At 40.2% G+C, this 14,814-nt stretch overlaps 1 protein-coding gene across 1 annotated transcript; it reads left to right on the forward strand.

The window, feature by feature from the left end:
• The first annotated feature begins 1,328 nt into the window (after window positions 1-1,328).
• Window positions 1,329-12,652, forward strand: OCIAD1 (OCIA domain containing 1). The gene is made up of 6 exons (XM_077934366.1): window positions 1,329-1,454; window positions 2,470-2,517; window positions 4,628-4,754; window positions 9,630-9,838; window positions 11,069-11,221; window positions 12,486-12,652. Exons 1-6 carry the CDS (start codon window positions 1,424-1,426, stop codon window positions 12,521-12,523), a joined length of 606 nt encoding a protein of 201 aa, XP_077790492.1. The 5' UTR covers window positions 1,329-1,423; the 3' UTR covers window positions 12,524-12,652.
• The last annotated feature ends 2,162 nt before the right edge of the window (window positions 12,653-14,814 follow it).

Raw genomic sequence — 14,814 nt, forward strand, 5'->3', positions numbered from 1 at the left:
GCCACTTGGGTGAATAAAGTCTGATAGATATGCCCGGGAATCGCTTGTGCTCAGTATCTCGAGAGGACATTGGGACAGAATTCTCCAGGTAATATCAATATTTTATTTTCTGTGGCATCCTTATTTGTTATTTGTTCACACCTTATTTGTAGGTCTTACAGTGGTACTTTGAAAGTCGAACGGAATCTGTTCTGGATGTCCGTTTGACTTCCAAATGTTTGGAAACGAAGGCGCATCTTCCCATTGGCTGCAGGAAGCTCCAAAGAACGTTCGCAAACTGGAATGTTTGCATGTTTCGCATGTCCGGGTTTGCGGTGTTCGAGAGCCAAAATGTTCGACTTGCAAGGCATTCGGGATCCAAGATACGACTGTACTTGTATCCCACGTTTTTAAAAAGAAGTTGAGTACAAAATAGGGTTACTCAGTTTATCCTTAAAATAACTCTTAAGAGAGAAAGAGAGAGTGACTAACCTAAAGTCATCTAGTATGCTTCCTGGCTGGGGAGGAATTTGAACTCTGGTTTCTTACTTCCAGTATTCTGTCCATTACTGAGTATGCTGGGATAGTGCCACTGTAGCAATGTTGCTGCCCAGTTGCTTTGCTGTCTCTAGCAACTGTGACTTGCCATTGCAGTTGTGCTGGCGTTCATACTGGTGGATAGGGTACTAATTCCTGCAACCCCGAACCAGGATAATATTCAGTTTACATTTCTTAATAAATCTTCGATGCTGTGAAAGCTAATAAAAAAACCAAAATACTGAGATCTAGATGCGATAGTTCTTTGGCAGGAAGGAATCATTTTACATTTATCTCTTGCAGCTCTTCTTAACTGAAAGCAAACAAATCGGAGGGTTTCTAAAGTATGCCTTAGGCTGTATGCTGCTTATATTTATTCTAAAAAGTATGATGCCAGCATATTTGAGGGGTTCCATGTTTCCTAATACAGCCGTACCTTGGTTCTTGAACTGAATCCATTCCGGAAGTCTGTTTGACATTAAAAAACCAAGGCATGGCTTCTGATTGGCTGCAAGAGTTTCCTGCACTCAATTGGAAGCTGCAGTAGCTTCTGAAAAATGTTTGCACACCAGAACACTCAGTTCCAGGTTTGCGGCATTTGGGGCCAAAACGTTCGAGTCACAAGGTACGACTGTAAACACGTTTGTTCTGAGCTGCACTTTCTCTTAAAATGAAACAAAACCCAAAGCTTTTTTTTCTGGCAGTGTGTACTTTAGAAAGGATTCTGTGCTGTACAAATCATAAGCATGTCTGCTGAGAAGGAAGTCCTACTGCACTCAAAGGGAATTTCTCCCTAATTTGCTTACAATTTGTTTTTGATCTGGAAAATATATTCAATTCTATTCTCCATATAAATACATATTTTCTCCTATTCCTACTCACAGCGCTGCCTTTTTCTGCTGTTGGCATGCTTGTCACCCAAATACTAATTAAAAAAGGTAAGTTTCAAGCACCTTTGACTGAATATGGATGTCTGCTATTTGGAAATATTTTTCATATATAATATATATGAATTAATTATAGAAAAAGATTAGTCATATGTTTCAGGGGGGGGGAGTTATTGAATGTAGCCTACCGTACAAAGGAAAGAGTTGCATCCATTACTTGACCCACTTTGGCCCCTGACTGCGCCCACCCTTGGCCTGTGGTCCCCAAATGGTTTCCCATGACAGAATGTGGCTCCCAAGCTGAAAAAGTATTATCTAACCCTGGATTAACAACATGTGCTTATGGAGCCAGTGTTTGAAAACACAGATCATACATTGACAACTGCAAAATAATAGACTTGTAAGGGGAAACTTGAGCTACTCAGTTTTCTTCAGAAATAGTCAACAGAGATAGTTCCAAAGAAAGACTTGGGCATTTATGGAAGACTATAATTTATACCATGGTTCAGGATTTTATAGTTTTTAAAGAAGGAAATGCTTAAAAAAAGAGAGATCTGTTACTTTATGCTTTGATTTAGTATGTAGAATATTTCAAGTCACCTGCAACATGTAGCTCATTTGGGCTATGATATACCTGAATACTATTAAAAACTGTTGTCCTGATTCAGTATTGCACATTCCTTTGCATACACGGATCTTCTGCTTTTGTGGAAATGAATGGAGCCATCTACATATCTAGCTCCTTCCTTATATTAAAAGCTGGCGAAGAGTGTGTGTGTGTGTGTGTGTGTGTCTCTTTCCGTGTTATTTAACTGGAGTCTCCCAACTTCTTTAATAAAAGCATTTCAATATAATATTAGAAAACTATTTTCAAACTGACACACAACAGCTTTCCAGTGGTCTTCACTGTTCCCTTCAGGTCACATGTATAGTTGGAAAAAAACGTAAACCAATCACTGAAACCCCAAGTGCCTTGAGTCGATCATGGTTACGCATTTATCAGGTCAGGTTTCAGTTCATATTTTTGTATGGTTACTGCTCCTTACATTTTTTTTTTTATTTGTAGGAATTCTTACAACACATTCAAAGTTTGGCTCTCTGCCAAAAGTTTTATGTAAGTATTAACCCTTCACTACTTTGTAGCTGTAGTTAAAGGCTCGCAGTTGGAAAATCAGACAGGACTGCTGCATATTTAATAGTTTAATGGACAAGAAAATTTTAGCAGGGATACCTGTCATGACTGAAATTCCCTTTTCTGCATACCTTTAATGAAGATGCAGGAGTCCTGTTTTCCTTTTCACCTGACCATCCTACTCACAGCTGAGATTTAGGTTCGCCGCCATATTTCATGAAAAAGGCTCTGTGCCTTTCAGAGCTGTGCAATGGACATGGTGATTACATGAATTACATGAGGAAGTCTTGGGCATCTTGAAATGATGCTTTGAGTCCTGGCAAAACAAGGTTTCCTTCCTCCAAAAAAGTTCTTTAGAGAGCCACTAAGTAAAGATCTCTAAATCTATTGTAGTTAATGTGTAACAACTGTGCACATATTGCAGGAAATATTTATCTTGAGGGAATTGCAGGTTTCACTGGAGATGAAAGTAGAGATAAGTAGCATGTGATTTAGGAAAGTACAGTGGTACCTCGTGTTACATACGCTTCAGGTTATATACGCTTCAGGTTACAGACTCCGCTAACCCTGAAATAGTACCTCGGGTTCAGAACTTTGCTTCAGGATGAGAACAGAAATTGTGCTCCTGCGGCGCGGCAGCAGCAGGAGGCCCCATTAGCTAAAGTGGTGCTTCAGGTTAAGAACAGTTTCAGGTTAAGAACGGACCTCCGGAACAAATTTAAGTTCTTAACCCGAGGTACCACTGTAAAGGAAAGCACACCTCTTGCAAAGATACAGATCCAAACAAACAAATTAGTGATGGAGTTGGAGCAGGTTTTGCTTCAGAGGAAACCTATGGCACATTCTTATCCATCTCTACTCAGAAGTAACCCTCACTGAGTTTTGTGGTCACCAAAGTCAGTGGCAGGAAGTATTTATATGTTTACAGCCCTGGTTTTACTTCCTCAGAAGTAATTGTCACCCTGCTGCAGGGTGGATTTGATGTAAATCATTTTTTTACAAAAAGACTCATTCTTGCTCATATAATCTTAATATTTACAACCAGATGAAGGTTTCATTTTTGGAATAATAAATTTTCAGAGTAGTTTTTACACTTATATCAAATACTAATGATTTGGTTATACTATTAGAAATACATAAAGAGATAATTATGAAATTATTGTGAGCTTTAATAAGTTTACTGTTTATATTTGGACAAATTTTCTGCAGTACTTTATTGGAAAGAGAAAAATAACCATTCCCTTAATAAGAATTTAAACAATTTATTTAACTAAAACAATAACATTATAACATATGTATCCTTATTTCCTGATGACTAGCCTTAGGACTATAATGTAACTTAAATAGAAAACTAACTTTAGAAAGATTTTTCCTCCAAAAGCATTTTATTTTAAAAATCCAATTTAAATTAAAAAATCCAGTTTAAATCAAAAAATCTGATTATTATTATTTAAATTAAATAATAGATTTTTATCTACCCTGCCCTGTTGGCCAGCAGTTGAAAAATACTAAGTATTTGCTAACAAGAAATTGACAGCTTTCCCCATTCTTTTTAAATCGACAACTCCTCATTTTTCTCAGTTTCTGCCTGATGTACCGTATTTTTTGCTCTATAAGACTCACTTTTCCCCTCCTAAAAAGTAAGGGGAAATGTGTGTGCGTCTTATGGAGTGAATGCAAGCTGCACAGCTATCCCAGAAGCCAGAACAGCAAGAGGGATCGCTGCTTTCGCTGCGCAGCGATCCCTCTTGCTGTTCTGGCTTCTGGTATTCAGAATATTCTTTTTCTTGTTTTCCTCCTCCAAAAACTAAGTGCGTCTTATGGTCTGGTGTGTCTTATGGAGCAAAAAAATACTGTATTTGGTGATTACTTTCTTATCCTGACCACTTTTTAAGGCCTTTGTCTTGTTGCCATGGAAACACAAGAGATAAAAACTGTAGACTTAAGAACTTTCTTTTTTTAGTGCTAAGCTGAAGCTTTATTTGGCTTTTGTATGTTTTTATATATTTTATATTTAAATATACCTGTATTTTTCTTAAAGTGACAGAGCATCAGATATCTTAAATCAGTCTTTGGTTTTCTTTATAATAAGTTGCTGGCTTTTGTGGCTACATTGGTGGAAAGTTTTCTTATATGAAGGCATGCCAAGAGAAGCTTAAAAGGCTAGAGAATTCACCACTGGGAGAAGCTCTGAGGAAAAATAAACCTATTCAACCTGAGTAAGTAATTTTTATTTGCTCAAAATTCTGAATTTCTGGAAAGTAAGTTCACTTTAAATATTAAAACTTGAAGCACTCTTGAGCACTGGTGTTCATTTCCCCCCTCCAGCAACACACAGAGAGAAGGAAAGTAGAACTTGTTTGAGCACTAACCAGCCAAAGTTAAGCACTTCAGAGGTCTGATGATTTTAAAGGGGAGAGGTGTTAAGGAAGTCCCTAACTCTCGTTGAAATTGGTAGCCCTTCACATTGCTTCAAATTAGGTGGCTCATTCTGCTTATGTTTTATCAAGAGAAAGGGAAGGGGGAAAGTTGTGGTCAGATTGCTTTTGCTTGTATTACCGTATTGGCCTGACTATAAGCCTCACTTTCCCCCCAAATTCCGACTGTGAAAAGTTAAAGTGCAGCTTATATTTGTGACCTTACGGTATGCAGCCAGGAGTGTATGCAGCCAGGAGCAGCCAGGAATGGAGCGGCTTATATTTGGGTATTTTTTCTTTCTCTCTCTCCCCCCCCCCCCCCCATTTTAAAGGTGCTGCTTATATTTGGGCCAATACGGTATTTCTTTTAAAATCTGCACTTTTCGGTGAAGCTTAAGTTCTAACGGCAAAAGCCTTTTTTAAGCCTCCTCCCACTTCCCTTTAAGACTCTGATCTTGAAGGTAGGAGGCTTTGCGAGCCTCTTCTTGGCCTCCAGTATCAGAGCTTGCATGATTCACCTGCAAGCATCAGCAATGCCTGCTTGCCAAAGTGTGTGAGCTGCTTGAAACGACACTTTTGAAAAGTGCTGCTGAAATGAGACTGGGGGCTCACTTAAAGTGCTTCTCCCCAGTGCTGCTTCTCCTGGGTGCAGGTAACAGCAGAGCAGTGGGTGGGGAAGAGAGCCAGTGTGGTGTAGTGGTTAAGAGCGGTAGACTCGTAATCTGGTGAACCGGGTTCGCGTCCCCGCTCCTCCACATGCAGCTGCTGGGTGACCTTGGGCCAGTCACACTTCTTTGAAGTCTCTCAGCCCCACTCACCTCACGGAGTGTTTGTTGTGGGGGAGGAAGGGAAAGGAGAATGTTAGCCGCTTTGAGACTCCTTCGGGTAGTGATAAAGCAGGATATGAAATCCAAACTCTTCCTCTTCTTCTTCTCTCCAGCCCTTCTGCTGCCACTTGCAAGAGAAGGCTTTAATCTCTGCTTATCAGCCGATGAGCAAAGTTTTAAGTCCCGCTACATTGGCTGTGCGATCCTGTTCCCCGCTAGGAACAGGACACACAGCCAGTGCAGGGTTAAACCCTGTCCTGCTGCCCATCAGCTGACATTGCTGGCTTCAGTGCTTGATTCTCCTCTGCCCTCAATACCTGGTATGTCTTGTAAGCATAATATGGAGGGAAATAAGTACAGGAGGAAGGAAGTAGGATAGACTTCCAGATGTTATATGCAGTGGTGTAGCATGTGAGGGAGGGGCAGTTGCCCCTGTTCAAAGTTGTAAGGGGCACAACATTTCAATACCAGGTGCTGCCTCAGTACAGCTATGTGCTTCATGCTAACTGGGAAGTGACCTCTTCAGATAACAGAACAAGTCTTCTTATCTCTGTGGCTGTGATCTGCTGGGTGAGGTGGACACTGTTAGGCAGTTGAATGTGCACGCGTACTCTGTTTCCCTCCCTCCGTGCGGCCCCAGTCGCTGGCAACCCACACTACGCCACTGGTTATATGCACTTGAATTTTTGTAGCTTCATTTGTGTGGCGTTGTTGTTTTAATATTCAATGTATTTACCACGTCAGTGTTCCTTTTTACTGCATAAAGGTAAAGGGACCCCTGACCATTAGGTCCAGTCGTGACTGACTCTGGGGTTGTGGCGCTCATCTCGCTTTATTGGCCGAGGGAGCCGGCGTACAGCTTCCGGATCATGTGGCCAGCATGACTAAGCCGCTTCTGGCGAACCAGAGCAGTGCACGGAAACGCCGTTTACCTTCCCACCGGAGCAGTACCTATTTATCTACTTGCACTTTGATGTGCTTTCGAACTGCAAGGTTGGCAGGAGCAGAGACTGAGCAACGGGAGCTCACCCCGTGGCGGGGATTCGAACAGCCGACCTTCTGATCGGCAAGTCCTAGGCTCTGTGGTTTAACCCACCGCGCCACCCGTGTCCCTTTTACTGCCTAGCCTGCTGCTTTCCCTGTGCTTTACCCCCACCTATGTTGGCAAAAGATAAAAGACATGTGGGCTGGGCCCACAATGTACACATTGGAATCAATAGCTTTTAGACTCCTTGCACTCAGGGAACACCTTTGGATTGGATTTGTCACCTAATGCACCCATGTGCATCTGCCTGCATGCAGCAGAGGCTTCTAAGGTGTGTTGTAAAGCATAACATTACTGCAGGGTCTTAGTTGAAATAGGGTGCCAGTCAGGATTGTGAGCTTCCATTGTTGCTCTGGGTGGACTGAAACTGCATCTTAGAATGCCCTTAGTACATCCTTGTGGCTGCCAGAATTGCCACAGCAATTGTGGACGCCATTGTTCACAGAAGCTTGTCTGCCACTACCTATTTTTCTCTCGGAAGAATTCTTGATTAGCTCCCGAGGAACGCAGTCTAACTCAATTTGGAAACTTAGCATATTATTCAGCAAGATAAAAGGTAGAAGAAGTGCTACTGGAAACAGGAAGGATTAAGAGATCCATAGAAATGGAGCATGTTTGGTGAAAAATGACTCAGCGTTAACACTGAGTACAAACTTTATGGTCCCCCAGGGTAAGAAGAGGTGGAAGGGACACAGTTGAGGCTCTGAGAGAAGAGATTTTGAGTTCCCAGTTTGGACCATATATTTACATTATTATTAGATCATCTCCCTGAAGAGGTGTAACTTTAATTTGGTAAGTCATTTTCCTTTCTGAAGGAAAAATGAGGAACAAACCTGGTTTGCAGTTCATTTTGGAATATGATTAGCCAAGGCTGTGTGCATTCTGTACTTAAATGTTTCAAGTAAATCCAAATACTACCTTTATAACATTTGTATCTTGCAGCCTGTATGCACACGCCTTGTTTATTTCAAATAAATCTACTTCTTGTGGGCAATGGCTGATACAGATCACTGTAACCATGCCCGCTTAAGCTGGGTAGTTCTGTTGAGTAACACCTTCCCTCCAAGCAAGGCATAGGCAAACTCCAGATGTTTTGGGACTACAACTCCCATCATCCCTAGCTAACAGGACCAGTGGTCAGGGATGGTGGGAACTGTAGTCTCAAAACATCTGGAGGACCGAGTTTGCCTATGCCTGCTCCAAGCAGGTATTGCCCATATTTTCCCCACCCTATATTTCTGTAAATAATGGCTGGAAACTTACTTTGTTAGAAATAAATTGTCCAGTGTAATCTGGAAATGCATTGAGTTCAGCACTTGGCCAGGCATGGTCAAATAAAGCAGTCCTTATATTTCCTGTTAGAAGTATAGAATGTGCAGAATGCGTTAAAAATGATCTGGTATCTAGTAGAGAAAATTTAAGAGTGTTCATTAACAAAAGACACGGAACTGTGTGTAAGTGTTAATCTAATACTATGATTTGTATCCAGATTTTTTGCCAAGGCCTTACAAATTCATGTAATCCAACTTAAAGGAGGAATGGGAAATGATATATCATGTAAAGGTCGAGGAGTAGAAATGTAAACCACTATTATTAGCAGTATTTCTGTTATTACTATTTTGATGTGTGTAATGGCTGCTTGCTAAACACAATAAATCAAACTGAGACCGATAATTGTGATTTTTGCGGCAGCAGTGTAAAAAAAAAAAGCCCTCTGCTGTGTGTGCTGAGCTGATGGACCCACATTAACCTTTCATTAGTATGGACAGTGGATGTCCTGTTTTGCAGTCAACTTGGAACTTGGGGGGCCAGAGCCCACATTGTTTGTTTTCTGTGATGGTATTAGCCTCTCTGGTAAGTGATCTCCCTCTGGCCTGCTAACATTTAGAGGCACTTAGTTGCTACGCATATGCCTCCACCATGAGTCTCTGCATCTCCAGGAAGCCACATGGAACCTGAAATGTGGTCTGTGAAGCAAGACAAGCATGGTGTGGATCTCTACAGTGTAGAAGCTTCTGAACTTTATGGGCCACAAAAAGGCATGTGTGAGATTGTGAGCTCTGAATAAATCAGGCAAATCTTAGTGGAGGTCTCTGTGATTATGGCAGTGCTAAAAATTCAGTTAAATCAAGGGTAGGAATCTACCAGCCTAGGGGATGATCATTGCCTGTTTGACCCGCAAGACTGTTTTTCAAAACGACACCTTGCCTGTCAATTAGGTGATGTCAGTTGATCGGTGGAGGTTCAATCCTGCTTGGTTACTATCTCCTCCCACCCTTGCGTGATCTCACCTGATTGACAAATGTGTGATCCTGTTCACCTGTCGGTGTTGGCCTGCAGAGGTTGGAAGAGATGAAGATATGGCCTATACTGTGTGGAAATGATTCTCCGTCCCTGTGTTAAGCCAAATGAATCCTGTGTATCACATTAATTTAAAATCATCTACTTAATGGCTGTTACAAGTCAAAGAGCAGAGAGGAAAAGGAGAAGAGCATAGAGCTTTAGGTTAAGGCAGGAAATTAATATGAAATTTTAAATATTTTTCCAAAGAAGAATTCGTCTTTATAATAAATGTAGCAGAAGCTACAGAACAATAATTTTTATTCTTCTTTTGCTATAACTGATCAGTTTATCCTAATAATAGTTTGCCCCAACTATAATAGATTTTTTATTATTATTCTGGATAGGGTGAGAGGAACCCACTATATCATACTCTGTGTGTGTGTGTGTGTGTGTGTGTGTGTGTGTAAAATTGAAAAAGAACTAAAGTACAGTTATTTTGAAAAACTGTCTTTGTCTTTCCAGGTATTACTCTAAAAAAACAGAAGCTTCAGATGTGCCTTTAGCTTTTGAAAGTACTCCAACAGCAGCAGCAGCACCACAAGCACATACTTCCAAATACCATGTTGATAATTATGGAGCGACAGACTTTCCCTCTAGTGATGATCCAGTCCCATTTAGTTCTACCATGAATGAATCTTCTCCTTCTGGAATAACAGATGGTTTCCCTCAAGGTAGTGTTTGTCTTGACCTCTATTAATACAGTAAGCTGTTCTCTAATCAAAAAAATGGAATGGATTCGGTGTTTTTCAGACTTATAGATGTGAACATTCCAGTTCTTTTTAAAGGCTGGAGCCTCATGTTACACTGGCAATCTGTTTCTTGAAAACATGCCTGCCATTGAGAATACTGGTCATTTTTTTTGGGGGGGGGAGCAGATTTCATAGAATTGTAGAGTTGGAAGGGACCCTGAGGATCTTGTAGCCTCTGCATTGCAGGAATCAAACTTTACCCATTTAAATTTTGAGAATAGATTAAGACTGTTTTGGCCCCAAGATCTCTAATCTGTCCCAAGGGAAAACTTCAGAGGGAACCACCTACTAGATGCATTAGTTTTTTGCTCCTGTACCCGAGTCTGACAACTTAATTTGCTACAGCCCTCCACCAGAGTTTCCTCTGGCTTCACCATTTTAAATTTCCCTCCCCTCTCTATGCAACAGCTGCTTTACAAAGCAGGAGAGCAACTTTTGCAGATAATCTGTTGCCAGGCAGAGTTGGAAAAAAGGCGCTCTTTGGAAAAATGGGCCGGAACGAGCCGCTTGGCCTTGTGAGCACTTTCAGTTTTGATCCACACTTTTAACACACAGCTCTGTAGCTTTTGGGTAGGGCAGGCACACATACAGTGGTTGGGTATACATCATATACAGTGGTACCTTGGGTTACATATGCTTCAGGTTACAGACTCCACTAACCCAGACATAGTACCTCGGGTTAAGAACTTTGCTTCAGGATGAGAACAGAAATTGTGCTCCGGCGGCGCGGCAGCAGCAGGAGGCCCCATTAGCTAAAGCGGTGCTTCAGGTTAAGAACAGTTTCAGGTTAAGATCGGACCTCCATAATGAATTAAGGACTTAACCCGAGGTACCACTGTATTTGCATGTAATGCTAAGCCATAGTTGATGTAAGTTCAAGCTTATAAACCGACAACAACAAATAAGAGTACAGCAATAGGCACTTCATCTAATTCATGGCCCATCTAACACAGTGCTTTGAGGATGACTTTTGACAATCTAAATGTGCACAAAACATAATGGTATGTAAAGTGCATCTAAAACTCTAAAACTGACTATTCCATAGTTAAATGTCAGGAGGACTGCTTCAAACAAAAGCATTCCCTTAAAATAGACATTTCCATCTACATGTATTGTGTGTTATCCATTGATTTCTCCTCTTTTCCCTTTAAGAACCTGCTTTGTTTCTGGAAGAACGTCCAAAAAGAAAAGGAATCACGTATGATGAATTAAGGAGTCGCAATAGAGAGATGTATGAGGCAGGAATAACACAGAAGTCAGAATTTCCATCGAAGTCTTCACAGGAAAAACCAATAAAGAGAGATGGTAAATTGTTAAACAACTTAAGTATTTGATGTTTAATCTTGCCTTTCCATTAGGGACTCCCAATATTCTAAGGAGTAGTAAACAAGAAGCAATGTTCGTTTATTTTCATGTCCATCATTTTTCTTTGATGGGTGGGTCAGTTTTCAAGCAAGTTGACAAGTTTTTGCCCATGTATTTTTATTTGAAATCTCTGTAGCATATAATTACGGCAACTCTCCAGTTTGTTTGTTGAATCAGTAGCCAAGAAAAATTTCATTTCTTCTATTAGGAGAAAACTAGTTGAGCATCAGCCCAGGGAACCTTTCTGTTGAAAGGAGTGAGCCTACAGGTCTCTTTCTGATCTGTGGGCCCTTAAGAAGCCAGAATAACATCTAGATCAGATGTTTGAACATAGCCTTTTTGGAAAGGCTTCTCAGGGTTATTTTTTAAAAAACTATCTTAAGCATGCAGAGTATAACTCTGAAGGATATGCCATTGTTTTTTTCTGTTTACTATTCTACTGGAAGGAAGCTGCGCTTGGCACCAACCTCTCTAGACTGTGTTTATTGGATAAAAAACAATACTGTACAGGGAAAGCTATGAAATGGAAGTGAAATTAACTTTCCTTTAGAAGAAAATGCATTATGCAAGAACAAGAGTTTATTCTCTCTTTCAGTGTACTTTGCTAGGTCAGTTTTTGAACATCCAGGCATTGTATTTTCATGCAGGAAAATAATAATATGAAACAATGCGTAAATTCAAAAGAAGTCACAATTGTTAATGTTATGGAAGGCGGAATTTTTAGTCTGATATGGTGGAAGGAAGTTGACTAGTGAATTGACTGGGATTGATAAAACACTACCCCTTTCCCAGCTGCATTAGCTTGTGTGGTCACCTTGACAGTGACAGTAGTCTTGTGTTGGCTTAGCTCAACCATGTAAATAAATGTTCTGACAGAAGTATATCTGCATCCTGTGATATACAGATAGCTACAGTACCATAATGGTGACATAGATGTTTTGTACTGACCATGCTGCCTTTAAAAATCTGAGAAAACCATAGTTAAAGTAACTGTCCAGAATTGCTACTTGCACATTTCATCTCACAATGGTGGCAGTGGAAACTTGCACTGTTTTGATCATCTTCAGTTGGCTTGAGCCAATTGTCAGGTCACGTGATCTGTCACATGGTTCTGTAGTGTTCTAAACATTTGTTAGTGCAGTAGACCTTGTTTCTCCTAATCTTCATTACTATGTTTCTCTTCTCCTGGCCTCTTCTTTTATAGTTAAAGTCAATAAGTATGGAGATGCTTGGGAAGACTGAAAATCTTTACACCCTCTGAAGACATTTCTTCAATCAAAAATTTCAGCTTCATCAGTGTTGGTCAAATACCTGAATGTTTTTCTGTATTCTGAAATGCACTTGCTTTACAATAAAAATACTTGGGTCTTCCTTTTTGTTTCGGCAAACTATCAGACTGGACTGTTAGTCTAAACATGTTTTGACCAAATAGTAACAAAAAGGAAGAAAGGAGTTGACTAACTGGAATTCACAGAAGCAATTATCTTGTGCCTATAGTCTACTTGGATTATACCGCTGCTGAAATGGAAGAGAGAACCAAAATTATTTAAGTCTATCCCTCCTCACTTTAAAAGGGAATTCACTGTAGCTTTAACTTTTATTTCTTCCTTGCATGTTTCTAATTTACCTATTCAGGTGGTGAAACTAGAGCTGCAATCCAATTCCAGAAATGTTGATGGAGCATAAATTTACGCCTGTCATTAAACTTGTGTGTATGTATACAAGTTACGTGTTCCTAAAGCCAGAAATCAAGCAGCCTTCACCAAACTTGTGTCCTCCATATGTTTTGACTACAGCTCTGGTCATGATAGCTAGGACTGATGGCATCATAGTTGTCTAAAACATCTGGAGCATCAGTCTGGAGAAGGATGTCTTAGAAAAAGCATTACTCCTGTATGCGAGAGGCTTTATAAGCAGGGTTTATTAAACCCTTACATTTAAAAATTGCAGTCCTGGTAAAAGCCACCAGCAAGTCTAGCATAAATATATTCATTCCCATTATATTCTATATCTGATTCAAACACAATATCCATACAGGAGAGGAAGACCTTATAGTAGGCTAAATCATGTACCTAAAGCTAAATGAATCAAAATTTACTTTTGAGAATATCAGGTCCAGAAATTAAGTAAAAGAGATTTTGAAATGTGTGGCTGTTACATATTTATTTATTTTAAATACTTCTAGGCTGCCTTGCTGTCTCTTACAACACATTTTCAAGGCTGTAGTGATTCACAAAGGCTATGTGGAATGATGATGATTATATACCATGATCCCCCTTTTATCAGAGGCAATAAAAAAGGTAAAGGTAAAGGACCCCTGGCAGTTAAGTCCAGTCGCAGACGACTCTGGGGTTGCGGCGTTCATCTTGCTTTACAGGCCAAGGGAGCTGGCGTTTGTCTGCAGACAGTTTTTCCGGGTCATGTGGCCACCATGAGTAAGCCGCTTCTGGTGCAACGGAACACGGAAACGCTGTTTACCTTCCCGCCGGAGCCAAACCTATTTATCTACTTGCACTTTTTGGCATGCTTTCAGACTGCTGGGTTGGCAGGAACTATCAGAGGTAATATCCTCTCCTAAATCAGTGCATAGTTTACTAATATAATTTTCTAGTTTTCTCCACGATGAACTGTCAACTGAGCATATCTACACTGGATATGCAAAAGCAATCTCTTCATTTGCAGTCTTGCCCTAAGGATATTTATATTAGCAGTATACTACAGTGGTACCTTGGTTCTCAAAACGCCTTGGTACTTGGTTCCCAAACATCGAAAACCTGGAAGTGAGTGTTCCGGTTTTCAAACGTTTTTCGGAAGCCGAACATCTGATGCAGCTATCAGCTATTGTTTCCAGGGTGCCTGCACCAATCAGAAGCTGTGGCTTGGTTTTTGAACATTTCAGAAGTCAAATGGACTTCCAGAATGGATTAAGTTTGATGCTTTTGTTTTTGCTATTTATGTTGTGTTTTTATTTTTGAGGCTTCTTCGGTTAATTTGTTTTTGTGACTGTGTGGAACCCAGTTCAGCTACTGATTGATTGTGTGACTGCAGTAATGGATAAAAGCCCCCCATCCAAACAATGACTATCAGTGCATGTAAGAAAAAATAATAATTTTAATTTTTATCATCTACAATACTGTCTTATTTATTTTATAGTACAGTACATTGATTATTGCTTTCATTTTATGGATCAATGGTCTCGTTAGATAGTAAAATTCATGTTGAATTGCTGTTTTAGGAGTTGTTTTTAAAAGTCTGGAACTGATTAATCCGTTTTGCATTACTTTCTATGGGAAAGTGTGCCTTGGTTTTGGAACGGACTCCTAGAATGGATTAAGTTTGAGAACCAAGGTACCACTGTAATGGATTCAATTTGACAACTCATATACTTCCATTACAGAACATATGCTGAATAAGCTCAAACCTCTTATCAAGTTTTGCTGTTTGACAAATACTCTGAACTGCACTGCTAAGGTGCAAACCTGAAAGCAGAGGAACTATCTTTAAGCACTGCAGTGACAATGATGCTGTTGCAA

The sequence above is a fragment of the Podarcis muralis genome, chromosome 9, assembly GCF_964188315.1.
Source record: "Podarcis muralis chromosome 9, rPodMur119.hap1.1, whole genome shotgun sequence".
NCBI classification, from domain to species: Eukaryota; Metazoa; Chordata; class Lepidosauria; order Squamata; family Lacertidae; genus Podarcis; species Podarcis muralis.

What these genes read in the sequence shown, in the direction of transcription:
- OCIAD1 (XM_077934366.1), top strand. Translation starts at nt 1,424, where the DNA reads ATGCTTGTCACCCAAATACTAATTAAAAAAG. An exon ending in CCAAATACTAATTAAAAAAG is followed by an intron (nt 1,455 to 2,469) that starts GTAAGTTTCAAG and finishes TTTTATTTGTAG; the next exon opens with GAATTCTTACAACACATTCA. An exon ending in AACAGATGGTTTCCCTCAAG is followed by an intron (nt 9,839 to 11,068) that starts GTAGTGTTTGTC and finishes TTTCCCTTTAAG; the next exon opens with AACCTGCTTTGTTTCTGGAA.